The sequence below is a fragment of the Podarcis raffonei genome, chromosome 18, assembly GCF_027172205.1.
Source record: "Podarcis raffonei isolate rPodRaf1 chromosome 18, rPodRaf1.pri, whole genome shotgun sequence".
Lineage (NCBI taxonomy): Eukaryota > Metazoa > Chordata > Lepidosauria > Squamata > Lacertidae > Podarcis > Podarcis raffonei.
Window position 1 is genome coordinate 769,505 of NC_070619.1, and position 25,506 is coordinate 795,010.

Here is a 25,506-nt window from a genome sequence, read left to right on the forward strand (position 1 = left end):
CTTCAGGCCATACTTCAGGTGGATGGGGTCCACCCCGGGGTAGGTGCCCAGGATGTAGCGCTTGTTAGGGAAAAATCTAGGTGCGAGGCTGCTCAGTCCCCCAGCTGGTCGGGCAGAGCCCCTGCAGAATAAAGGAAGGAGTCCAGCCAACCGGAGCAAATAGCTGTAGACCAAGGTTGATTGCGCAATAGGTTCAAAAGCAAATTTGAACCCCGAGGATGGGGTGACAAAGACTTTTAAAACTTTCCCACCACATCCCAGAATACAGTTCGAAGGGGAGGGGTTAACCTTGGCAAACATGTCCAGACAAGTCCTTGGTACAAGATTAGCATAAGCAGACATGGCAGGGCAAGACTCGGGTATAAGATGAGCATAGACAAATATGTCTTAAATGCCCACCACCCAAAAGTACAATAGAAGTTCCTTTGCATGTCTGGAGCCTGAGGCGAGTCAGGTGATGAGATTTGGCTTCCTTTGGCTAACAATGAGCCCAGCAATTGTCCTTTTTCAAGGGGAAAATAGTTTTGGAATGGGGGGAATAATAATAATAATAATAATAAATTTTATTTATATCCCGCCCTCCCCAGCCGAAGCTGGGCTCAGGGCGGCTAACAACAATAAAACAATACAAAAGTACAACACAAAGAACACTCTAAAATCATTCATTATAAAATTAATTTTATAATTAACTGGGAAAGGAGATGATTTTATATTATTTTTAAATTAGGTGACTTCCCTGAGCTGTCAAGTTGGAAGGATATATTCAGGCATAATATTTGTAATATTTAACTTTAAATATGCCCCCCCCGTAATTTCCGTAACACGCTTTATGGCCACGACAGAGCCCCCCTTGCGCTCATTCAGGGTCTTCACCGCCTCCATCACCATGGTCATCATGGGGGGGTTCTGCGCCTTGCGGCGGTTCAGGGGGGCCAGGGGGCCGGCCAGCGAGGCAGAGGACTTGGCTGCAAAGGCAAGAGGAGGAGCGCATTCGCCAGGCACCCTGCAACCGCCCCCCCTTAAGGACCACAGTCCCCCTGGGCAAGCATTTCCCCTCAGAGCCATCCAGCGCGGGCGAATTTGCGGCGCCCCCACCTGGAAGGCTGCAGACTCGGCAGAGAGGGGCACCTGTGGGCAGCCATTGCCCCTGCGGCTGTTGCTGCGTCCTGCGCGTCCATCAGGGGGCGCATGTGTCTCCCCCCACCCCAGCTAAGCGCCGCCTGCTTGGAAGGGGCCCCCCTTTCACCTCCCCCAAAGTCAAGGCCATCGCCCAGTCCAAAGGGGCTTTGTCCCCACATGGGAAGCGGCTGGGGCTTTGGACCTACCCAGCGTAGACACACGTTGGCCACCACCCCTGAGTTGCTCTGGCTAGCGGGGGCCACTTTGGGCACCCCCTCCCACAGTGCTGCCACATTGTCCAGCCCCCACCAAATTCCTGTAGCTGAGCCCCAGAGTCAGTGGAGCCCCCAGCCCTGCAAGAGAAGACCTCCACCTGCAGCATGGGCAGGTTCTGGGCTCAGGTGGAGACACCACCTGCAAAGATTACTCGCATGTAAGCCTTCCCTCTGTTTTAAGAATTCTAAGGTGCCAGAAATAAAATGAATGTTTGTAAGTACACAAGGTAAAACACACACAAATATAACCCAGTCAGATGGGCGGACTGTAAATAATAAATTATTATTATTTCTGAAATAGAACAGGGGAGCAATCCAGAAGTCATCTTCACTCTTAAGGATCCCAAATTTGTTCTCTGCAAAAGAGAATAGCTTGGAAACACCTCTCCCAAAGGTTCTTTTCACTTACAAATCCTTCCAACCCAGTCAAAAGAGCACATTTTGTGTGTGAATAGGGCAGGTTTCAGAAACCATTTCAAAAATGTCCCAGACTGGCCAGGATAAGGCAACCTGCCAGCATTACCAGATCTTATGTCAAACCCTCACAAGCCACACTCAGATTTCTGCTGCAGATTCAGAATTCGGTGTGGTGCTTTTGGGTGGTCTTTGGCTAAGGGGCGGGGCAGTCCCTAAAATCTTTCAAAACTGCCACAAACCTTTGTTGGGGGTCATATCTTTTGAATAACACCTCCAAGGACTCCTGGGAGGGCAGGGGGCTGAGGACCCCCTGCTTTCTTTCTGGGTGCCTTAAGAGATCCTCTCCTTCACCCCCCAAGTGCTCCCAGGCCAAGGGACCGGCTCCCACCTCCCGGGAGACAAGCCTCCAGGTTTCGCTGGAGAAAGCTCCAAAACCAGCACTCCCAGTCTGAACTGGAGGAACTCGGCTCTCTTGGGCACCTACCTGCTGACGCCTCCATTGTAAGCAGCTGCCCAACTCTTCCTCCCCTTCCCACTTGAAAGCTTCTTTTATCTAAGCGCCTTGCTAAGCCCCTTTTATGCAGGACGGAGCCTGGGCTGCAGATAAGTCACACCTGGGCTGCAGGTGGACTCCTCCCTTGCAAACCCTGTGGCCCCGATCCTGACCCCACTTGCACCAGGGAGCCCAGGAGGGAGGCTCTGCTGCAGGGTATTGAACAGGGCAGGGGTGTCTCCTGTTTTGGGGGAGAAGCCAGAAGCTTTTCCTGCCCTTTTTCACCTCGTCTCTGTGCAGCCCTTCAAGGCACCGTCCAATTGTCCTGGAACCTGTCTGCATAAAACCAAAACAACCCAATCCCGCCCCCCCCCCCGCAACACATTTTAAAAGTTCATTGAATGTCAGTCAGCCAAAGGCCTGGTTAAAGAACCTAGACTTTATTTCACCTGGGTCAAAGACCCAGTTTGGCACATTTGTGTACATGCACACCGGCTGAGCACCTCAATGGTGCCCCTCTGGAGGCAAAAACCCCGGCTAGCCCCCTGGCCCACCCCTAGCTAAGCCACTGGGTAGCCAATTTCTCCCATAGAGCTTATACCCTGCTGAAATCCCCTCGGTGCCGAAAGCTGTTCAAGGCGCAGGAACCCGGAAACAGAAATGAGAGAGCGATCTGAATCCAAGCAGGGGTTGGGGTGTGGCAGGTCTGGGGCAGAATTCTTACACCCTGGGGGGAAAGCAGCATTGCTTTCTGTACAGCTTGACTCTGTGCAAGCTTCTCAAACACGGCTTCTCCTGGGACACTGCAGAGCCACCCTTTCCCTTGACTTATTCCTGCTGGGCGGAAGCGCTTTGAGTCTCGGTCCCCATGGACTGCTGCTTAGCACTGTCTCTGTACTTCAGGGAGGGGTGGGGTGGGCAATAATGTTATCGTAAAAAGGGGGAAAGGGAAGAGGCCTCCCTCCGAGTGAGTGAGTGAGTGAGTGAGTGAGTTCACTTACATGCTGGGTACCTCAGTCTGGAGAGCAGGAGACCCTTAATCTCAGGGTTGTGGGTTCAAGCCCCACATTGGGTGAAAAGATTCCTGCGTTGCAGAGGGTGGGCTAGATGACCCCTGGGGTCCCTTCCAACCCTACAATTCTATGCCATTTTCCCACAATGAGCTGTGCTCAAAACAGCTTACAGCAAACATCCAAAACACAGAAACACAGAGCATGAGAAGTACAAATATACAAAATGCAGAGCATGTCGGAAGATTAAGAAGTGACAAACATAGCATAGCATTCTCCTTTGAAGCAAATTGTGCCTTCTAGATTTCTTTCAGAGTGATAGCCTGTATTTGAAGAAAGGGAATGTAAATATTTAAGTTTAAAGATACATTAGCAGGAGATGCCTGAGCTGCTCTTGCTCACCTGGGCGCCCTGAGAGGCAGGGGCAGGAGGGGAGTGGGTCACTCCAGGGAAAGAAGGAAGCCCCACGTGCTCTTCCTCTCCTCTCCCCCTCGCAGCATTCCAGGCGCTGAGGCAGAGCCCATGGCAGACCATGTCGACCACTAACAACATCGCCCAGGCACGGAAGCTGGTGGAGCAGCTGCGGATCGAGGCCGGGATCGAGAGGATAAAGGTGCGCCAGGAAAGAGGAGGGCCACCCCCCCCAAGCACACCCCACAGGGCCCTCAAAGCTCTCCCGGGGGCGGGGGCATCCTGGGCTGTCCAGACTACCTACCCACCCCACTCCTCATGCAAGAGCAAAGAGCCCCCCCCCCCCGCAGCTTCTCTGGCAATGGGGGGCTGAGTGTATCTGCCCACCCCTCTTGTCCGGGGTCTCGGGGAGCCTCTCTTGGGGTCTGGCTCCCAGAAGAGACCTTGGGACAGAAATAAAACTGTGGCCCCCAAGCCCCATTGCTGCACCTTCCAAGGTCTCCCAAGGAAGACGAGGAGGACAGGGGGGGCGGGGGGGGCATGGAGGGACCCCTGCTAAGCATGGAGCTGAAACACATCTCCCGTCTTGTCCTTCAGTGTTTCCATCCTTGTCTCGTGGGTCTCCTGAGATTAGTCCAGACGCGGTTCCTGCCTTAAATAAATGGGGGGCCTGGGCGTGGCCAGGATTTATGTTCCAGGGGCCGGGACACCCCGTCCCCGTCCCCATCCCGTGCTCCGTCTAGCAGATTCGGAACGAAATGTCTCAACAACAGTTGTTTCAAATCACTTCCTTTTTACCACAAGTGCTCAGAAAAAACTGTCAAAATATTTCCACAATATCGACTTTTAGTTAAGTATTTTTCTTTATTTCCTTGACTGGGCGGGCACCTGCCCCCCCAGCTGTGCCCATGATGGTGAGGTGCTTCGTATTTTGGTAATCTGAAGCAGCCTTCCCCCCCCCCATCGCCAGCCCCTTTCCTACTAGCGGGGGGGGGGGCTCTGCCTCCAAAGTCGGAGGCAGCAACGCTTTTCCGTGGCTGGCAGGCAGGCAGGCAGTCTCTCTTGTGCTAGAGTCCCACCTGCGGACTTCCCCTGGCACATCTGCACAGGCTGAGAGGGGGGCCTGATCCTGCTGTTGCCTCTCTCATTCCTCTCTCTCCTTCTTCCCCACACAGGTCTCCAAAGCCTCCTCTGAGCTCATGAATTACTGCGAGCAGCAGGCCAGGAACGACCCTCTGCTGGTGGGTGTCCCAGCCTCTGAGAACCCCTTCAAGGATAAGAAGCCCTGCACCATCCTATAGCCTGCTCCTGCCTGGTCTGTCTCTCAGCGGCACTGGACACCCGAGGCGTGCCAGGGGCAGAGAGGGGCTCCATCAGGGTGCAGACTGCACCAAGCCCAGGTCCGATTCTGACCCCCAGGGGGATCCCAATCCCAGGAACAAAGTTGGCCAGGTGGAGGAGCACAGGGGGTGCTTGGGGGCGGGGGAGGCGGGCATGCCCTTTTGGAAACCACCCTGATGTCCGTCCGGTGGGCCGGGGTCAGCCTGGACGCCAAAGTTCCCCACTTTGGCCCTTGGCAGGTGAGACCAGAGGTGTGGCTCTGTGGGAGATGGGCTCTCTGCACGTGCGTCTGCGCACTGTGCCCCTTTGCAAATGACCCACCCTGGAGTCCTTGGTTCAAAAGCCTCACAGGAGCAGTGGGGAGAAGGCAGGAACCATGACCTGGCCCCCGCCATTCCCCAAGGTGGCTCCTGCCTTGGAAGTGCCACGGACCCCCTGCAGAATCCCTGACAGGGCTGGGGGGGGCAGGGGGCACCTTCCTGTCCCCACGGAGGAGGAGAGTCTCCCTTCCTTGGGGAGCAGACCCCCTCCTGTGCACCCCTCCTAACCTGAGCCCCTCGCCCTGCTAGGGCTGCGTCTCCCTGCATGAGTCCCCCATAAACAACTCCCTCCTTCATGAGAGAGCGAAAGGCTCCTTCCTTGATGGGGGGGCAGAAAGTGGGCATCTTCCTGCCCCCCGCCTTGCAAGGGAGAAAGGAGGTTCTCTCCTTGGGGGAAGAGCGGAGGGGACTCTGCGGACGACAGCCCTGCAGGGAGGCTCCCTTTGCTGCCAGCCAGGGGTGCTGCGGGGGGTCGGAAGAGGCCGAAGGTGGCCTGTCTCAAGGGGTGGGGGGCAGGCCATGGGACCCCACAGCCCAGGAAAGGAGGGAGGGGGAGAGAGAGATTGGAAAGGCCCCGTCCCAAAGCCCCTGGCCCCTCGCTCTGCCCTGGCATACAGGCCCCAGAGGCATCCCTACAGCTGTGTCAGGCCAAAGTGGGGGGATCCATCCAAGCCAGCAGGTTTGCTCTCGGGTGCCCCCAAGGGAAGGAGGCCTCATTTGGCAGTCGGTCCCTGCTGTCCTTGGAAAAGAAAAATGGACCCTCCTCTCCCCTGGGGGGCACTTTAACCCCTTGCTTGCCAGCCAGAGAATGTCTGCTCCCTGGCCCTCTCCACCTGCTTGCCCAGGGCCATTGCTGCACCAAAGAGGGGGTTTGGGCAGCTGGGCTGGGGGGCAAGAGAGAGATGCCCCAGGGCCTCCTCCTCCTCGGCAACCCCCTCCCCACCCTCCTGCCCCTCGCTTGCAAGCTCTTCCTTCTGCGCTGCTCCAGTTGGAGGAGGAGGGGGCACGGCTGTCCTGTCCCAGCACCCCACTCCGAAGCAGGGGGACCCCCCCTAAAAACCCACATCTCTTCTCCAGAGATCCAGGCCTTACGTCCCCCTGACTCTCCAAAGGTGCCAATTTGCCCCCTTCTCTCTTTTTGCCAAACTGATGAAATAAGTACTTTCCGAGGTTCTCTTTTTAATTTAACAAGCTTAAAATGCATTTATTTCAGAGGTGGTTTTTCTTTTGTGAGAAGAAAAAAAGAATGCCTGCCACACAGGTGTTTTGTGCTTTTGAATTCTTTCTCCAATTCCTTGTTCTTATTTGCCAAATCCTGATATTGTTGCCAAAAGCAAATCGAGATTTGTAAAGATTGTATTTTTAGGGAAGTGAAAACCCGTGTCCGTAACGTAGGCTTGATCATCTCCTCCTTGGTTTCCTTTCTCTTTTTGCCAAGCCCTTCGTCGTTCTTTTCTTCCCGTGTGCCATAGACCAGTTTCTTTCCTCGCAGTGTTTAATATTTTGTGGAATTGCTGTTTAAAACAATAAGGATATTGATCACACAACGAATTAAAAACTCACTTTTGCTGGAGCGTCTCGTCTCTGCCCTTTTTCCAATTGGGGGGGTGGTGGGGGGCTCTGAAAACTTCTATTTAGGGAATTGCACAGTTTGGGGGCCTGTCCACACCTCCCCCTCCCCATCCTCTGTGCAGCCTCCAAATGCCCTGGGGAAATCGTGCTGAAACCGGAGTTGGGAGAAAAAACTCAAGAAGACATCTGGTCCTCTTTAAAAAGGCTCCATCCTGCTTTCCATTGGCTTCTTGCTGCATTTCCACACCCCCACCTTGCGGGTGTTTCTGATGTGCAGCACTATCTAGCAAAGGGTGCAAAACTGGGAAGGGGGAGCGGAAACTCCGGGTGAGGACCACCCTGAACCTTGGCCCCTAGGGGAACAAACTGGTTGTGTAAAATGGGGGTTTTGTGGAGAGCGTTGGGGAGGGCTTGTTTTCCAGGGTGGGGAGTCCTGGCTCTGCTTTAGGCCAGCCCTCGAGGGAACCACTTGAGGGGGTCAGAGGGGTCCCGGTTTGCAACCTGAATAGAGCACCCACCTCCTCCTCCTCCTCCTCCTCTGTGAATTTGCCCAAGCCGCACCCTAAAGCCCTCCTTGGGGGTCTTTGCCTGGCTGAAGATGCGCCCCTGAACTCTGTTTGTGCCTCTTTGCGCCCCTGGGAGAAGGACAGAGAAGAACGCAGGGGGAGGAGACACCCGACTGCACAAAGTTATCATCTCACATGAGCCGCTCCGTCCCCCTTTGCCCAGACTGGAAGACGGCCCCCGGATTGAAAAGCCGCCCCCCTTTAGGGTCTGCAGGAAGGCGCTGCGGAAGGAGGAGGCCCCTCTTTTCCACCCCAAAAAATCCACTTCTTGCCACCACCAACTCTGTCACCGCAGTGGGTTGGGCTGGATGACCCCTTGGGTCCCTCCCAAATCCCTATGGGTCTAAGATCCTTGGGCGAGGGTCCTGCAATTCTGCTGCCCGCTCTCCCGGGGTCAGCTGAGGCCCTGCTGGCAGGCTCCCCTTCCCCCTTCCCACGCAGCGGGCCTTGCAACGCCAGCCCTGCGCGGCTGCCGCTGGCTCTGGCCCGCTCTTCTCCCCCCGGCTGGCTGTGGTGCCAGGCAGACGGCGGAGGCAAGTTAATTATAGCTCCAGAAGAGCCAGAAATAGCTCCGGCGGGAACCCGGCAGGGCTATTTATAGGAGCCTCTCTGAACTGGGTTTCTCCAGCAGCTCCTTACTCTGGGAGGCGGCAGAAGGCAGGCGCCCAAGGCAACCCAGGCAGGATGAGGCCTCTGCTCTCCGCAGGATATAAGGCAGCCCCCCCTTGCATATGCCCCCCAGCCTAATTCCACGCAGGGAGAGGAGCAGAGTCCTGCAGTGCAGTGGGGGAGAGTGTCAGGCCCTGAGGGACCTGGGTTCGAATCCATGAAGGACGGTGAAATTAGAGCCTCTCTCTCAGCCTGGCCTACTTTGCAGGGCTGTTGTTGTGAGGATTAAAGGAGGCCTGGGGAAGATGACAAGGGTTTGAATCCCACCGCTCAGCCACAAAGCCCACTGCATGTCTCTGGGGCCAGTCGCTGTTTCTCGGGTTGACCTACCTCACAGGGTTGTTGTAGGGTTTAAATGAAGAGCGGGAGACCTGTGAGCACCACTTTGAGCTCCTGGGAGCAAAAGTCATGGAATGGTAGAGTTGGAAGGCAGCCCCAAGGGTCAGCTCGCCCCCCCCCCCCGCCGCTGCTGCCGCCATTCAACAAAGCATCCTGGACAGCGTCCAACCTCTGCTTAAAAACCACCACGGAAGGAGAGTCCTGAACCTCCCGAGGGAGACTGTTCCACTCTTGAATAGCTCCTACTTCCAGAAAGTTCTTCCTGATGTTGAGTCAGAATCTCCTTTCTTGTCACTTGAAGCCATGGGTTCGAGTCCTGCCCTCCAGAGCAGGAGGAAACAACCTTGTTCCTTGAGATATTGGTAGATGGCTCTCCTCTCAGAACCCAGCTCCTGCAACCGTTCCTTACCAGGCTTGGTTTCCAGACCCTTGGTCATCAAGGTCGTTCTCCTCTGCCCCCTTGCTAAGGAAGAGAATGCCACAAAATGCAAAATGGCACATTTATTCATACATCCAATTAGAGCTATTTAATTAATGTGACAAAATTAGGGGTTCTTTGGTTGTGGGTTAGGCTGGATGGCCCTTGGGGGTCCCACCCAATGCCATGAAAAGGGAGGAGCACGGTCCAGGCTTTCCGAAGTCTGAGAGCCATTTGCCCCTCTGCTTCTCCCTCGCCACTTGGTGCCCCTGCTAGGGAATCCCACTGCCCCCAGGGAGCCCTGACTTAGCTCAGCACTGCCTGCACAGGCTGGCAGCAGTTCTGCAGAGATTCAGGGCAGGTCTGCCTGGTGATGCCTTACTGGGGCCAAAACATGCTGGTTTCCCCCTGATGTTTCCAGATCAAAACCTCAACACAGACAGCGTTGGAAGGGGAGAGAGACAAGCATCCTTTAAACTATTAGAATTATTCCAGGAATGCAGAGGAAAAATTCCCCGTCTTCCTCCCAGCTCAGCTGCTCCAAATTTCCCCCCAAACTCCTCATGTTCCTGGAAGCAGAGAAAACTTTTGTTCTGCATCTTGGCTCCCGACCCTCACAGCTTCATTTCTTTATCCACTCCCCTGTATTGCAAAAGTAATACTGATTAAAACACAAATATAAATTAACCCCCCCACACACTGCTTGAACAGTGATTCAGAATTTGCCTTGCATTTCACCAAAGCCCAATGCAGTCTATAAATAAGATTAAGAAGTTCCCATTAAGCAGAATATTCCATCCACTATAATAGGCAGCACTTGATTTTCCTTTTTCCTTTCCACGTTCATTGCTTCTTTTTTTAAAAAAAATTAAAATAAAAAACAAACGACTCCATTTATTGGATCCACCTTGTGTTTTTTCTAATCAGCTGGTCCTGTTTTCCCTTAAAAGTTCAAAACTGTTTTTATACGCAGTTGGAAGAATCTGTCCTGCCAAATTCCTGGCTATTTATAAAACAGATCTCAACCTGCCAAAAACTTCTCAGAACATTTGTGACATTTGGGGTTCGTACTCCTAACAAAAGCTATTGCAAAACTGTGGATTTGGAGTCGTCCCCCCCCCCGCTTTAATTTAAGATAAATCACAGAGTCACAGAGCTGTGAAACCCTTCACAGAGTTTGAAGGGACCCCCAAGGGACATCCAGCCCAACCCCCTGCTACTCAGGAATCACAAACGCAAAAAAGAGGAGCCGACAAAACATCTTCCCGCCCACCTAGAAAGGAAGTGAGTTTGGGAGGGGGCTTACTTCTGAGTAGGGGTGCAGGTGGGATTGTGCTAAGTGTTAGGTAGGCTAAATGAAGCCTCCATGGGCAGAGCCAGTCTATCTTTGAATGTCAGAGAACAAGAGCAGGAGGAGGCTGCTGCTCTTGCTGGAACTGCAGGGGAAGAGAGTGGCTCTTGTGCTCAAATCATGGAATCATAGAATCATAGAGTTGGAAGAGACCCCAAGGGCCATCGAGTCCAACCCCCTGCCAAGCAGGAAACACCATCAGAGCACTCCTGACATATGGTTGTCAAGCCTCTGCTTAAAGACCTCCAAAGAAGGAGACTCCACCACACTCCTTGGCAGCAAATTCCACTGTCAAACAGCTCTTACTGTCAGGAAGTTCTTCCTAATGTTTAGGTGGAATCTTCTTTCCTGCAGTTTGGATCCATTGCTCCGTGTCCGCTTCTCTGGAGCAGGAGAAAACAACCTTTCTCCCTCCTCTATGTGACCTCCTTTTATATATTTGAACATGGCTATCATATCACCCCTTAACCTCCTCTTCTCCAGGCTAAACATGCCCAGCTCCCTTAGCCGTTCCTCATAAGGCATCGTTTCCAGGCCTTTGACCATTTTGGTTGCCCTCCTCTGGACACGTTCCAGTTTGTCAGTGTCCTTCTTGAACTGTGGTGCCCAGAACTGGACACAGTACTCCAGGTGAGGTCTGACCAGAGCAGAATACAGTGGCATCCTTTGGGGGGTCTGCTTGGCCGCTGTGAGGAAGGATGGCTGGTCCCCTTGGCCTGATCCAACTTGCTCTCCTTAGGCTCTCAAGGATCCTCCAGGGCCAGAGGCAGTCTATCTGGATTCCTAGGTCCTTCCTAGGCCTAGACAGGCCCCTTTGGCGACACTGAAGTTATGTCCTCTCCCCCTGGGCTGAGCACTCAGACTGGGAACATAACGCAGCTCAACTCTGCATGTGCCTTGGAAGCCAGCCATGGGCGGTCCCTGGGGCGTTGCCCCCTCTGCACGCTGGGCAGCGCAGCCCTCGCCCTTTCCCTCCCTGGGCAGGGGGGCCAAGCCACACACTTCCCCCCAACACCACCCTGTCGGGGACCCCCCAGGACCCCCTTTGCGGGAGCCATTTCCTCGGAAACCTACTGGCAGGGCACGGCCTGACCCACACCCCTCCACCGTTTGTCAGCGAGTGGGGCTGGGCAGGACGTCACTTGGGGGGAGAAGAATGTGAAGGGGAAGTCAGGAGATGGGAGAGACCCAGGGAGGAAGTTCACCCCACCCGAAATCCTCTCAAAGCTGGCCGTCGCCCCAAGAGTCACCAGACCAAGTCACCTGCTGCAAAGGCCAGCCTGGGGTCAAAGGTGAGAGGGGCTGCCCACTGGCCGCTGCAGAGGCCCAGGCGACTCGAGGAAGCAAGCCCAGCCGTGCACTCTGAGGGAAAGGGTGTTGAATGGTCACTGTAAAATGTGAAGGTTCATTATTGCTTCACAAGTTGTGTATGTCTTTCAGGGCCAGGGCCAAGGCAAATAATGGGTCTACTCAGAGTAGGGCTAACACTGGCTGAACCTCCTTGGCTCAGTGTCTTATCAAAGCTGAATGATGCCAAACCATCACAGCCTCTTGAGCAGCCTTATTTTAAGTTGGAGCACATATTTGTCCAAAGGTCAGGCCAGCGAGGTAACCGTTCAAGGCTGCTAGAACGTCCAAGCTGCATCCACCTAAGGGTGACTGGGGCAGAGTCCTGTATGGAACAGAAGTCGAGGGATTGCAGCTCCAACCCAGTGCAAGAGGCAGGCTGTCCTCAGTGCTGGCCCCACTCCTCCCTGGGGAGTGACACAGAGCCTTTGCCCTCTCTGCTTTCTCTGTTGACTGGTCACTGTAAAATGTAAAGGTTCATTATTGTTTCACAAGTTGTGTATGTCTTTAAGGGCCAGGGCCAGGGCAAATAACGGGACCCAGTCTTGCAGCTGTGAAACATAGCAGGTGCTGCTGAGTTGTGTTTATCAAGCTGTGTCAGCAACTGGGTCTAGTATATAAAGAGCAGCACCTAGCTCCTCTCCCATTACCCTGGGGGATGGGTTGGTGGTTGGGTCTGGTTTGTTGTTGTTATCTTTAGTGTAAAAGGAGTTTTTGTTTTTGTTATTAAAACCTTGATAAAGTTATTTTTGAGTCCCTTTTTAATGCATGGTCTCCCCAGCAAGCTCTCTGCAGTGCTACTAACCTGCAAATAGCCAACAAAGGGACAGGGAACTGCAGCGGTGAATCCATAGCTCCGTTAGTTAGAGCGTGGTGCTGATAACACCAAGATTGCAGGTTCAATCCCCATAAGGGACAGCTGCATATTCTTGCACTGCAGGGGGTTGGACTAGATGACACTCAGGGTCCCTTCTCGCTCTACGATTCTATGAGTATAGGATCATAGTAAAAAAGAGGAATTGCAAGCTGTTTTGGAAGGATTTGGCAAAGGGCATCAAAAGCCCCACTTGATTGTATTGAAACTACTTCATCTGGTTTCTGAGCCTGTGTCCCCCAAGATCTGCTTCCATGGAGGGAGACAAAAACTAGACACTTTTCCCCCAGACTGGGCTATGAAAGAGAGAAAGGGGGGAGAAGAGGCCCCCAATTCACCACTGAGAACAGCTAAAAGGCCAACCCCCTGCAAGGCAGGAAGATCAGGGAGCAGGAACTTGGAAACTCCGTCACACGCTATGAGACTTGGGATAATCGGAATAAGCACAGTTTTATGGCTGTTTTATGTACCTTTCTTGCAAATCTGGGGGTTTCTCCCGCCTGTCATTTGCAGCCTACAAAAACCTAGCCAGATGGGCAGGGTATGAATAATAACTATTATTATTATTATTATTATTATTATTATTATTATTATTATTATTTATTGAAAATATATTTTAAAACACATTTTGAAATAATTAATCCTTGGGAAGAAGTGCCCTTGCGTCCTGCTTGTGGGTTTCCCATTAGGGGCATCTGGGACTGACCCTTTGGGTCTCATCCAGCAGCCAGACTCTTCTTCTGTCCTTATGGAACCTCCAGACCCAGAGGCAATCTATCCCAATTCCTTGGTCCTTAGGGGTGTTTGACCACTGGGAGGACAGGATGCCAGACTGGACTCTTTGGCCTGATCCAGCTGCTGCTGCTGCTGCTGCTGCTTCTGGGTTCTCCTTAGTTTCTTGCGATTTCTCTACAGAGCCTCCTTGGACAGAGATGGTCTACCTTACAACGCTGGAGAACAAGAGCAGGAGGAGGCTGCTGCTCTCACAACCCACTGGCGGGTTTCCCTTTGAGATGTCTGGTCCTGTGAGGACAGGGTCCTGGACAGGATGGGTCCCCATTCTGCAAAATGCGCTCACCCCCCCCCAAACAGCAATGCATCCATCCCTATAAATTCTCATATGCAAACTGGCACCGCCCCCTGCCTTCTTCTTTTGCTCAAAGGGCCCCCTAACATTTATGGGTGCTTCCTCCTTCTCAGATGGTCCTCCATGCAGTGGGTTGGACTAGATGACCCCCGGGTGTCCCTTCCAACTCCAGGACTCTAGGATTCCTCCTCCTCTGGCCTGCCCTCCCGGGAGCACCCACTCCCAGTGGCGGGGGGCCAGGGTGGGCGCAGGTGGCCAGGCAGAGGTCGGCTGGGACGCTCCCTTCCCTCCTGGGCACACGCTCTTCCCTCCAGCGCTCGGCAAACACAGGCCAGGCAGCTGCCTCTCTGCACACCCTGATCCTCTGCCAGGAGTTCCCACAGTGGGGCAGCTGGGCCCTTTCGGACTCTGGACTTGATGGGCAGATCAGGGTGGGTGGGTGTGTTCTGCAAATTGCTTCCAAAAATACCATGCCAGGTGTCTATGGGTCCAGCCCAAAGGGGTCCCATCTAACATCCTGTCCTCCTAGAGGCCAGCATTTTCCCTGTCCACCCTTTCCATGCCTGGCATCACCTCTCCCTCGCCTGTTCCCCTAACGCTGCACCCCGTTCCTCTCAAGGCATCTCTCCATCTTCCCCTCGGTCTTTTGGGGTGCCCTTTCCTGACCTGCCATAGCCAGGGAGGGCCTGGCAAAGCCAGTCGTGCACAAGGATTCGCCTGCATTTCCAGGGACCTGCTTCCCTGCAGAGGCTGTGCAGGTTAAGGGTGGAGCTGGTTGCCCGCAGCACTTGCACCCAGGCCAGCCTCACCCACAACCTCCCATCTGCCCGGATTTCGGAGCCCAAAGCAGAGAGCAGAGGAAGTTGCCTCCTTCCTCTGTCCCTCCCTGCCCAGCCTGGGCCCCTGCCAACAGTTGACTCAGTCCTCCGGCTGCTGCCTGGTTTCGGCCCAGCAGGATCTGCAGGCCGGCAGAGAGGCTTGCCATCCTCCTCCTCCTCTTCATCCCGGGTGATGGGGCAGATTCTGCATCCCAGGTGGGACCCAAGAGTTTGCCCAGGTCTTGATCAGCTGAACTCCGGAGAGCAGAAATTCTCAAGTATTCATTTAACCCAAATATCTTAGAAATCCCCAAGTCACATTACAACTTTTTAGCCCCCTCATTTCAGGAGTGTGAGAGCTGGAAGATTTGGCGCTCCCTCTTGCTGCCAGAAAGCTCTCCCTAATTTGCAGAGGCTTGCGGGGGAAGCAAGAATGCAAATGGAGAATTCACTCCTGCTGCCTCCAATACGATGCAGCGGAAAGCGTTGAGCAAGGGCATAAAGAGTCTAGTCCTCACTGTTCAGAATGAATAAGAACATAGGCAGCCAGGCCACCCACCCGCTTGGGATAAGACATCCTTTCCCTGCACTGCTGTGGACTGTGATTTAATCTGAAGCTGGGGGATAGAGAGGTCTGAGGTCCCCGCAGTGCTGGGAATAGCGTGATCCCCCGTCTGAAATCCCAAAGAGCTGCTGCCAGCCAGTGCAGGCAATGCTGATGCAGATGAGCGTTGGTCTGATGTGAGACAAGTTCTGCATTCCATGGTCTGCGTCGCTTGAATGCAGTCACTTGGCTGTTACTCATGCAAAGGTTCTTGAAAACTGGGCACATTACTCAACCACCTGAAGCTCCTGCAGTTCACCCAGGAACTCTGAGTGACAGCCTTCAATCCAAGGAATGCTCTGATGCTCTGCACATGTGGAGAAGAGCAGAGAGGGAGCACAAGGGGCCTGCACAGAATAAAGAGGAGAAACGGGCAGAATATGCAAGCGGAAAGAGGGAAGAAGGAGGTGCTAGGGCTGCCTGGTCATAGAATTGTATGATTGGGAGGGGTACCCAAGGGTCCTCTAGTCCAGCCCCCTGCAGGGCAGGAATCTCAGCATTGTGCTTGTTGCATGGAAGACTCGGCACAGTTCCCTGCGCTGCCCACAGGCCCAGCGTTGTGTCCATTGCACTCCCCCCCCCCCGACAAACCCCACACTCCTGCGCTGTGAGAAGCCTGCCTGCCTGCCTTTGGGTCTTCTCGGCTGGAAGCCAGCGGCCGCCAAAGCTCAGACAAGCCGAGGATTTTATGAGGCAGCCTGTTCCTAGACAGCTGTCTGGATCCCACCCTCTCACTCTCTGCATGCCAAGTCTGGAGTGGGGCTGGAGGAGCCCCAAAAGGGGGCCTGGCTGCGGGGGGGGGGCTCTCTTTGCAGCCTCCCCAGAGGAAGTGGCTTGTCTGCAGTGGAGACACCCTGGCAGGCGGCGACCGTGAGGGTTTTGCTTGATGCTCAGAGTCTCTGGCCTGGGAGATGTCTGGGGTTCGGCTGCAGCCAGACTGGGTGGGTGGCGGAGAAGAAAAGAGAGGACTCATCCAGCCAGGCAGCCAGCCGCGTCACTTGCCAGAGCCCAGAGGCTCAGCTGGTGGAAGCAGGGAAGCCTCCTCACCCCCAGGGCAGGTCAAGAGCAGGAGAACTTCGGAAAAGCCTGGACCCATCTGGTCCATCCTCCTGGGCTCACAGGGGCCAAATACCCCATAGAACCCAGGATTCCAGATAGACTGCCTCTGGGCCTGGGGGACATCTTCTCACCATGGCCAATCAGATGCGCATCATGGGAATCACGTGAGCAGGATCCGAGCACAAGAGCAGCTCTTCCCTCCTGTGGTTTCCAGCAACCAGGATTCAGACTGTGGAGGTGACAGCATAGCCATTGTGACCCTCCCTGAGATTGTTTGATAGAGGGCAGTATATCATCATCAACAACAACAATGGCTAATAGCCCTCTCCTCCTCCACACAGGCTGGCAGTCTTCCCTGCCTCCTGTGGGAGGGAGTTCCAGGGTTTAGCTCTGTGCAAAATGAAGAAGGACTTCCTTTGGTCATTTGACTGAATTGAGAGAAAGTCACCCAGCTGGGATGACTGTGGTCTGAGCTTATCATGCCAGGGAATCCGTTCCTGTGACCACAGCTAGACCTGGACATCCCCATCCGGCTAGACGCCCTGACTCAGGCAGCAGGGGCGTGGTGGGGCAGTGGATTTGGGAGACCCCTGCGTGGGCTCTGCGGCCTCTCTGTCCCGCGGCTGAGCTGGGAGGCTGTGCGGTCAGTGGGCGAGAGGCCCAGACAGCCATTCCTCCCCGCCAAGCGTCTCACGAGAAACCAGCGGAGAGGAAAACACACATCTGGTTCTGCTTAGGCACAAGAAATGCTCTGTTGCAGTGGCTGATCCTCTGGCAGTGGAGGAGAGCAGAGCAGCTGTTTGGCATGCAGAAGGTTTGATCCCTTGGGGCGCCTCCTGGCAGGGCTTGGAAGAATCCCCCACCTGCAACCCTGAAGGAATGCTGAAGGTGGGAGATTGCTGAGCTGGATGCTTTGGCTGAGATTCCTGCACTGAAGGAGGTTGGACTAGATGTCCGTTGGGGGTCCCTTCCAATGCTGCAATTCTATGGTTCTAAAAGGGGCAATGAGCAGCTGGCTGCATTTAAATCCACCCTTTATCAGAAGCATGAGGACTTGACTTCAATTGATCTGTATTGCAGATTCCTGCCTTGCAGGGGGCTAGGCCTCTTGGAGATCAGGTTGCTAAGAGTTGCTGTTGTTGCTGTTGTTGCTGTTGTTCACTCAGTGCACACTTTGGAGAGGAAGAAAGAATGGGCTTTGGACATGCTCCAAATGAATGGCGTGTCCTCAGCCTGTGCCTTGTCCTGGCATCTGTCCAGAGCATGTGCGATCATACCCTGACTCAACCCTGCCAGGACGGCCGGGATCTGCACTGGATCTAGTTTCCCACGATCCCTTCCTCCTCCTTGCTGCTGCTGCTGCTGCAGGGCTGAGAGCTTCTGTGGCAAGTCAGCAGCAGGATTCATGCCAGCTGGCCTTCGTCACCCCGCTTGCGTGTGTGCGCTCGGGGCTTTACGTAATTTGTGGAGGGAGCCTGAGGCTCCCAGATCTCCTGGGCACAGGATCCCTAAAGAAGGCGAGAAAGAATCCTTTGCGGTGAATCACCTGACTGGGCTCTGCAACATGGTGGGAACTGCAGGGGCAGATTGTCTTTTCTTTGGGGCAGAGACAGTCACATGGTCCAGTGGGGAGAGCACCTGCTTGGCATGCAGAATGTATTTGCTTCAGTCCCTGGCAAGGCTTGGAATTGCCCCAAGGCAGAAATACCAAAGAGCTGCTGCCCGCCAGTGTAGAGATGTTCTGAGCTTCTTGCGTTTCTGTTTAAATCAAAAATGGTTTGGGAGCATGAGGTCTGGAGCATTGCAGAGCAGCTGCTTGGCATGCAGAAGGCCTCGGGTTCAATCCCTGGTAGCATCTGCAGGCAGGACTGGGATTTGTCCCCGTTCGGAAACCCTAGATAGCCGATGCTGCCAGCCAGTGCAGACAGCACTGCTCTACATGGACCGTTGGAAGGAGGCAGTTTCGATTCTGCATTCTGTGCAGCATCGGAGATTCAAAAGCAAATGTTGCAGGGCAGTGATTTGGAGACCACCTTGTCCCAAACCCTGAGAGGGGCAGGGAATGCCAGGATTTGGCTAATAATAATAATAATTTGTTGTGTTTGTTGTTGTTGTTGTTCTATGGGGCTGCGCCACTTACATACCCAGATTGGGGGCTGATCCAAAGCAGCAGGAAGCCATGAGCAAGACCGCCTTTCCTCTGCCCCCTGCAAGCTGGCATTCTGCAGCAGGCAGCTCTTGAACATGGAGGCTCTACTAATGGCTTCAAGGTGTTTCCATCAGGACCCCTGGGGAGGTGCTGCGCAGAGGGGAGAAACGGGCGCCTTGCCAACTTCCCCCGGGGTCTCTTTCCACCCGCCACGCGGTTCCTCACAGGCGTGGGAGAAGCACCTGCCTCCCCATTAAACCCATGAGTGCCTTCCAGGAATCCCCGGCTGCTATTTATAAAATTGGCCACTGAACCTGGGAACCTAGAGAGCTGCCTCTGCCTCAAGCTGTGACTCACAAACACACATGAGGAGATAGAATCACAGAATGGTAGAATTGTTGAGAGGTACCCCTGAGGGTCATCTAGTCCAACCCCCTGCAGTGCAGGAATCTCAGGGGGTTGGACTAGATGACCCTCGGGATCCCTTCCAACTCTACTATTCCAGGATGTCAATAACGGCATCTGGTTGGCCACTGTGAGGGCAGGAGTTTGGGCTGGACGTGCTCCATTTGGCCTGATCAGGAGGCACTTCCTACCTCAGTGATCTCTGGGTTGTGGGTTCGATTCCAACATTGGGCAAAATATCCCTGCATTGCAGGGGGTTGAGCTGGATGGCCTTTGGGGGTCCCCTCCCAACTCCACTGTTCTGTGAGGCCATGCCTTGTCGGCAAGGAGAGTTCAGCTCAGGGCTGTACTATCTCTCCCCCTCCCCTCCTTCTCTAGCTCCCTTGGTGAGAGCCTGGTGCTGATAACGCCACGGTTGCAGGTTCGATCCCTGCATGGGGCAGCTACCTGTTCCTGCATTGCAGGAGGTTGGACTTCTGTGATTTCTTTGATTTCCCTAGGAGGGAGCCAAGGCAGCTTAGAGGAGCCTGCCCATCTTCCCACACTGCCAATGTTTATGCCACAGCCAGTCAGTAAGAATTGGGGGGGGGTGTTGTGGGTCAGCCTGGGGGTCTCAGGTGGGGGGATTGTTTTCCCCTGGGAAAGGAAGCCGGTGGCTGCTGGGTCCTGGAGGGAGCCGTGACCCCCGAGCAAAGGGGTCTTGTAAGGAGAGCAGGAAACCGTTTTGGGAAATTGTATTAAATTGAATTCATTCAGCTTGATTTGTAATAATTTGGCAAGCTAATAAGAATAATTGGCAAAAAGGGGGTCTTGCAGATGAGCCGCGGCCAGCTCAGGCCTCCTCTGGACGTTGACGTGACCGCCCCCCATGACAGAGAGGCTGCCGGCCGGCCCTGACGTGGGATCTGCTCTCCTCGGAGACTGACGTCAGCCTGCACTGTTTGCATGGGAATGTGGATTTGCAGCCCGGGGGGGGGGGGAGGTCACCTGCTCCCCCCCCCGTCCCTTGGGGGTTTGTGCCAGCTTTCCCCCACCCCTTGCAGGACAGCTCCCTGGGGAAGCTGGTTTCACACTGGCAGCCCCCCAGGAGGAAGAGTGGAACTCGTGCATGGCCATTTAAGCCCAGGGTTGCCCACACTGACTGGGAGCTTCTGCCCACTGTCTTTCTTAAAATAAACCAAGGTGCTAGTCCTCACTATTTTGAGCAAAGGATGGAGAGCATTAGTAATGGGTCACCTGGAATTTCAGATCCCCCCAAACTGGTGCCAAAGCTTAGTGCTAATTTTGTGCCGTGAACCCCATGTTTCATGCCCCCCTTTGCAGTCAATTGGACAAGGTTGGGTTTTGGGGTGTCCCTGTGGCCCCTGGTGTGAGTGTCAATGACTCAGTTTTGTGGGCGATGCAGAAAGCAGGGTTCACAACACAAAATGGTACAAAACCAGCACAGCGCTTGGCACCAGTCTGGAGCCAATGGAACCAGGTTGTCACCCCGGTTTGAATGTCAGTTGCTCACTTTGGGGGAGGCACAAAATGGTACAAAGCTTGCCCAAAATGTTGGCATCAGTTTGGGGCAATCCAAAATTTTGGGGTCACACATTAATGGAGCTAGGATGGCTTTAGAGCGAGTGCATCTTGCTCAGCATTGCTTGCACTGACTGGCAGCAGCAGGTGTAGGTGGTCCCGGTCATACCTGGAGACTGAACTGGGACCTTTCTGCATGCCAAATAGGTGTTCCACCCACTGAGCTTTGCAGCCCTTCCCACAATCTAGCATCAGGTTGGATTTGCAAATGTGCCAGGCCTTTCCATAGAATAGTAGAGTTGGAAGGGACCCCGGCGGTCATCTAGTCCAGCCCCCTGCAATGCAGGAATCTTTTGCCCAAGGTAAGGCTCGAACCCACAACCCTGAGACTCAGAGTCTGGTGCTCTTTTGCATCCTGGAATATTAAGTACAATTTCTGTCATATAATTATGATTCTGTTGGTTTTATTTCCAATTGCTTTCCCAACCACCCCCAGCCTGGGATTTGCCTTGCGGCAGGCGGAAAACCAACAGGTGCAGCTTCTGCCACTGTGTCTGTGTGCAGGAGAAGCCTCTTGCATTTCTGCCTGCTGAGCAGCACAGGAGCCCCTGCCAGAGGGGAGCGTTTGGTGCCTTGTTTACCTCTCCGCAACACACCTGCGCAGGTGCGTGTCAGAACCCGTCACCCCTGACTCAGGTGCTTCCGCACATGCGGCCTGGGTGCGTTCCCCCCCCCCGGATGGCTGCACAGATCCTCTCCCAGGAAGCCAGAGCCTCAGAACTCATTGCCACTTGATGCCCCCTCCTTCACAGCTGGAGCACTTCCTGGGTGCCAGAGGGAGCTGCCCCGCCCTTCCTGCCCTGCCTCTCTCCCTCCAGGCCTCTCATATTCGCCACCCACCCCACCAGTAAAGAGGCACCCTGGCCAGTCAGGGTGGCTCCTCTGCCTGGGATGGGTGCCAGCGCATCAGAGCCAAAGAGCACCCCAAGGCGCCTGAATCCTGAAATGAGGAGAGGGCAACCAGATTTAACTGCAGAGCTTTGCAGTTCCATAAAAACATGAGGACCAGCACCTTGTTTCTAGTAGGAGGCTGGTAGCCGCTGACAGCTCTGCCTCCCTCCATGAATTCCTCTCGTCCTCTTTTAAAACCACTCAAGTTGGTGGCCCTCATGACACCTTGTGGGATCTCAGGGTTGAAGATAGAAGAGCCTGGCTGCAGGATCGGGGCCCAAAGGGGCCCCAAAGGGGCCTCCTGTCTTCCCAGGGGCTAAGTTCCCATAACAACCTGCCCATCTGACTGGGCTGCTCCAGTCACTCTGGGAGGCTCCCAATAGAATATTAAAAACACAATAAAACATCAAACTTTTTTTAAAAAACCACACACCATGGAATCATAGAGTTGGAAGGGAACTCCAAGGATCATCTAGCCCAGCCCGCTGCAAGGCAGGAATCTCAGGCGGCCATCCAACCTTATTCATTTTATTTAGGACTCTGAACGTCTGGTGCTGGGGAGAAGCAGCATCTGGAGAGGCAGTGCGCCCAGGATCGGGCCCGGGGGCAGTGGGCCATGCCAGGGCAGAGGCTGCTTGGCTGCCGACCAGGCCTGGCTCCGCGGGAACCTGCTCCCGGCTCTCTCCGGAAGGAGGAGGCCCCTTTCCTGGAGACGTTGCTCAGCGTTTTCGCGTGTCTGGGAAGCGTTGACTCAGCACCAGCCTTGAGGGAGAGAATTGGGGAAGAGAGAGAGTTGGTTCCCGGAGCAAGGGAAGGAGTTCCAGGTGCCGCCCCCTCCAGCCAAGGAAAGCAAAGTCTCCCCTCCCAGGGAAAGAGCCCAGCTCAGGAGGCCTGTGTGCCTGGACCCGTCCGGCAGCAGCTCCGGCTGAGTTCCGGGGGGGGGGTCTTTTTGAGGGTGCACAAGGACCCTTTGCAACCAGCTTCATTTATTTCTCTTTCTTTTGTTTACTTATCCTGCCCTTCATCCGAGAATCTCAGGGCCGTTCACTGAATGCATATAGGCAGCCATGCTTTGCAGGCAATATGTGCCAGGGATGCCAGGTCATGGAATTGTAGGGTTGGGGGTACCCAGGGGTCATCCAGCTGAACCCCCTGTGATACAGGAATCGTAGAGTTGGAAGGGACCCGAAGGATGGTCATCTGTTTGAAGGCCTCCGTTGAAGGAGAGTCCAGCATCTCCTCACGTCATAGAATTGTAGGGCTGGGTGGGACCTCCAGGGGTCATTCAGCCCAACCCCATGAAACGTGAGGATTGCAGTGAAAGACTTCTTGACGGGTGGCCTCCCAGGTTCTGCAGAACTCGCCACTTCCAGCAGCATCCCAAACCCTAAGATTTCAGGGCCTGAACCTGAGACCGGGGGGGGGGGGGTCTCTGCACACAAGACTTGAGGGTCCCAAGCGCTTGCATGGAGTTTGGGTGGTCTGGTGCAAATCCACCACCAATGCACTTACTGTTGCAACAACTGCATGTTGCAGAAAATACACCCCGGGGTGGGGAGGGGCAGCAGGGGAAACCCCACCAGTCTAGTCCTCCCTTGGGTAGGAGGCTCGCTTTCGGGTTGCCTTCTGAGCTGATAAGGTGACTGCAGATAAGAAAGAGCTGAATCTTCAAAGCAGGCATGGACTTTGTCTAGTCTTTGGGGTCCCAGTGCTAATCATGTCTCTCTTTCTGTCTGCATTACTGCTTTGAGGTTCTTCCTAACCCTCAGTTCCTGACATCTCAGAAGCCTGCCTGGGGGCAGGGGCTTCCTAAGCATGCTTTTAAGTTCCCTTAATAATTGCAGAACCCCCTCTCCAGCCCCTGAAAAAGATCCTCCTGGATTAATAATAATAATAATAATAATAATAATAATAATAATAATACCCCGCACATCCGGCAGAGTTTCCCCAGCCACACTGGATGGCTTCCAGCACATACAAAAACTGTGGCCCATGTTGCCTGCCACCCTGTCTCACAGCGGCCAAAGAGTCCTAAGGATGTAGGAATCGAGATAGACTGCCTCTGAACCTAGAGGTTCCATAGGAAGATGGGAAGAGCCTGGCTTCAAATCAGACCCCAAGTGGGGAGCCCATCCAGTGTAGCATCCTGTTCTCACAGTGGCTGATCGGATGTTTATTATGGAAAACCCACATGCAGGGTTTGAGTACAAGAGCAACTCTCCCCTCCTGCAGTTTCCAGGAACTGGTAATCCTAGAATCCTAGAATGGTGGAGTCGGAAGGGACCCTGGGGGTCATCTAGTCCAACCCCCTGCAATGCAGGGACATGCAGCTGCCCCATAGAGGGATCGATCCTGCAAGCTTGGCATTATCAGCACCAGGCTCTCACCAGCTGAGCTACACAGAAGCATCACCCCTTCCAGCTGTGGAGGCAGAGAAGATCTATCCTTGCTAGTGGCCATCGATCACCTCACCCCCTTTCTGAGCCTTCCAAGTCAGTGGCCATCAACTGCCTCCTGGGGGAGGGAGTTCCACAGGTTAACCACGTGCCATGTGAAGAATTGCTTTCTTTCACAGAGCTGTAGAATTGTAGACTTGGAAGGGAACCCAGGGGTCCTGTAGTCCAACACCCTGCGGTGCAGGAATCTTCTGACATTCGGCTTCGTGAGATGCAAACATTTGTTGGACAGCAACAGATAAATAAGGTTCCAGACCTCATGCTCCTGCGAAAGAAGAAGAGTGGACCCCATCATGTGCCCAAGCTTTGCATTTTCATTAATGCGCAGCAAGATGCACTGAGTCCTTCTGCCCCGAGGATGTCTGGCCCTTTGCTCAGCCGACGAAGGGAGAAAGCCGAGGCGAAGGGCCAGCCCAGTCCTCCCTGTGGCTGCCAAACTGTGCTTGTTTTTCTGGGGCCCCACCCTGCACCTCACGCGTCTCCCGGCAAGTCACCCTTGCCGACACCCAAGCGGAAATCCGGTACCGTGCGGCAGAGCCGCTGTTGCCCCCCCTCGCCGAGAGAAACAGGCTGCCCAACCGGCTTGGCAGGGGAAGGTGAGCAGGCCTCTTGGCCCCAATCCCAGCATTTCCACACACAGCCCTTTCACCGGAGGAGGGTTTGGCGGTGCCATCGCTCCTCTCCGAAGGGAGAAGGCCTGAGATGTGTTCTTGAGGCGTTTGGATGCCTCCGCAAGAGAGCCTCGCCTCTCAGCCCCTGGTTTTAATAAGTTTATTTTCTTCTGTCTTACACTCCCCCCCCCCAATGGCTTGCATTGCAGGAATCATAGAATTATATATGGAAGGGATATCTACTCCAACCCCCTGCAAGGCAGTATTCTCAGTTCAAGCATCCATGAGAGACGGCTGCCCAACCTCTGCTTTAAAATGTTCCTTGTGCAGGAGCAGATCTCCGTGGCAGAGTGCCTGCTTGGCATGCTCCATCCCCGCTGGCAGCATCACCAGGCAGGGCTAAGAGAGGCTCCCGGGTCTGAAACATTGGAGAACTGTTGCTGCCAGTCAGTGTGGAGCAGCCCTGAGCTACATGGACCAAGCATCTAACTCACTGTGGCGACTATTGACAGCACTCTTTTGTGCAGAAGCATGACGTTTGGAGCCTTGGCTCGCTTTTACATGAAGCGCTGTAGCTCGGTGGTCCAGCACCCTGAGTCTGACACCACAGAGAGCCTTCACCCTGCCAGTCAGAGCCGAGAACACTTAGCTGACTCAGCATGCAGCCATCTGCTATCTTCCTTGTTTATGAACTGCCATCAGATTTGTCATTTTCTCAATGGCTTGCCTGGGACTTGAGATTGAGGTTGTGGAGTAAACATATTCGGAGCGTGCCCTTCTTACCCAAACCAACATGTTGCAAGAAACCAGGGAGCAGCGTCACACCCAGAGCAACGCCTTGCAAAATGGGATTTATTTATAGCATGCTGGAATGAGACATTTCAGGCCTGACTACATCTGTATATGTATATTGTTTTCTTTTTTTTCTAAACAACAAATACAGCTGTACTTTTTAAAAAAAACACACCATGTAAACAAACTGTCTTGCCAAATGCAAGGTGGTTCTTTTAAAAGTTGACCTTTTTCATAGATCCATAGAATTGCAGGGACTCCCAAGGGTCATCCAGCCCAACCCCTGCACTGCAATCACAGGAAGCACTTCCTCAAGGGTATGAAATGAAATTTAGAAATGAACTATTTGGGGCTCTCTGTCTCCTGTTTTGTTGCTGCCTTTCTTTTCCGTGAACCCCCTTTACCCCCCCCCAAAAAACACAACCCACCCACCCACTATTAAATTAATGATAATAATTTGGCAAGCTATAGGCATCAGGCAAGTCAAACAGGTTTGCATACGGCCTGCATAATTCTCTCTGCCTTTTGTTA

General features: G+C 54.0%; 2 protein-coding genes across 4 annotated transcripts in view; both read left to right on the top strand.

Annotated features, from left to right (window-relative positions):
• DIRAS1 (DIRAS family GTPase 1) overlaps positions 1-3,776 on the top strand; it is a 111,011-nt gene extending 107,235 nt beyond the window's left edge. The window contains exon 3 of one of the 2 annotated variants that reach the window (XR_008328333.1): positions 3,402-3,775. The gene's annotated coding sequence lies outside the window, so the exon portion shown is untranslated. Of the gene's footprint in view, positions 1-3,401 lie in introns of both variants that reach the window. The other variant, XR_008328334.1, reaches the window with a different exon arrangement.
• Positions 1-5,911, top strand: part of GNG7 (G protein subunit gamma 7) — an 82,846-nt gene extending 76,935 nt beyond the window's left edge. For both annotated transcript variants that reach the window (XM_053372465.1, XM_053372464.1), the window contains 2 exons: positions 3,812-3,927; positions 4,901-5,911. In XM_053372465.1, coding sequence (XP_053228440.1) covers positions 3,847-3,927; positions 4,901-5,026 — 207 coding nt within the window. In that variant the 5' untranslated portion in view covers positions 3,812-3,846 and the 3' untranslated portion in view covers positions 5,027-5,911. The remainder of the gene's footprint in view (positions 1-3,811; positions 3,928-4,900) is intronic.
• The last annotated feature ends 19,595 nt before the right edge of the window (positions 5,912-25,506 follow it).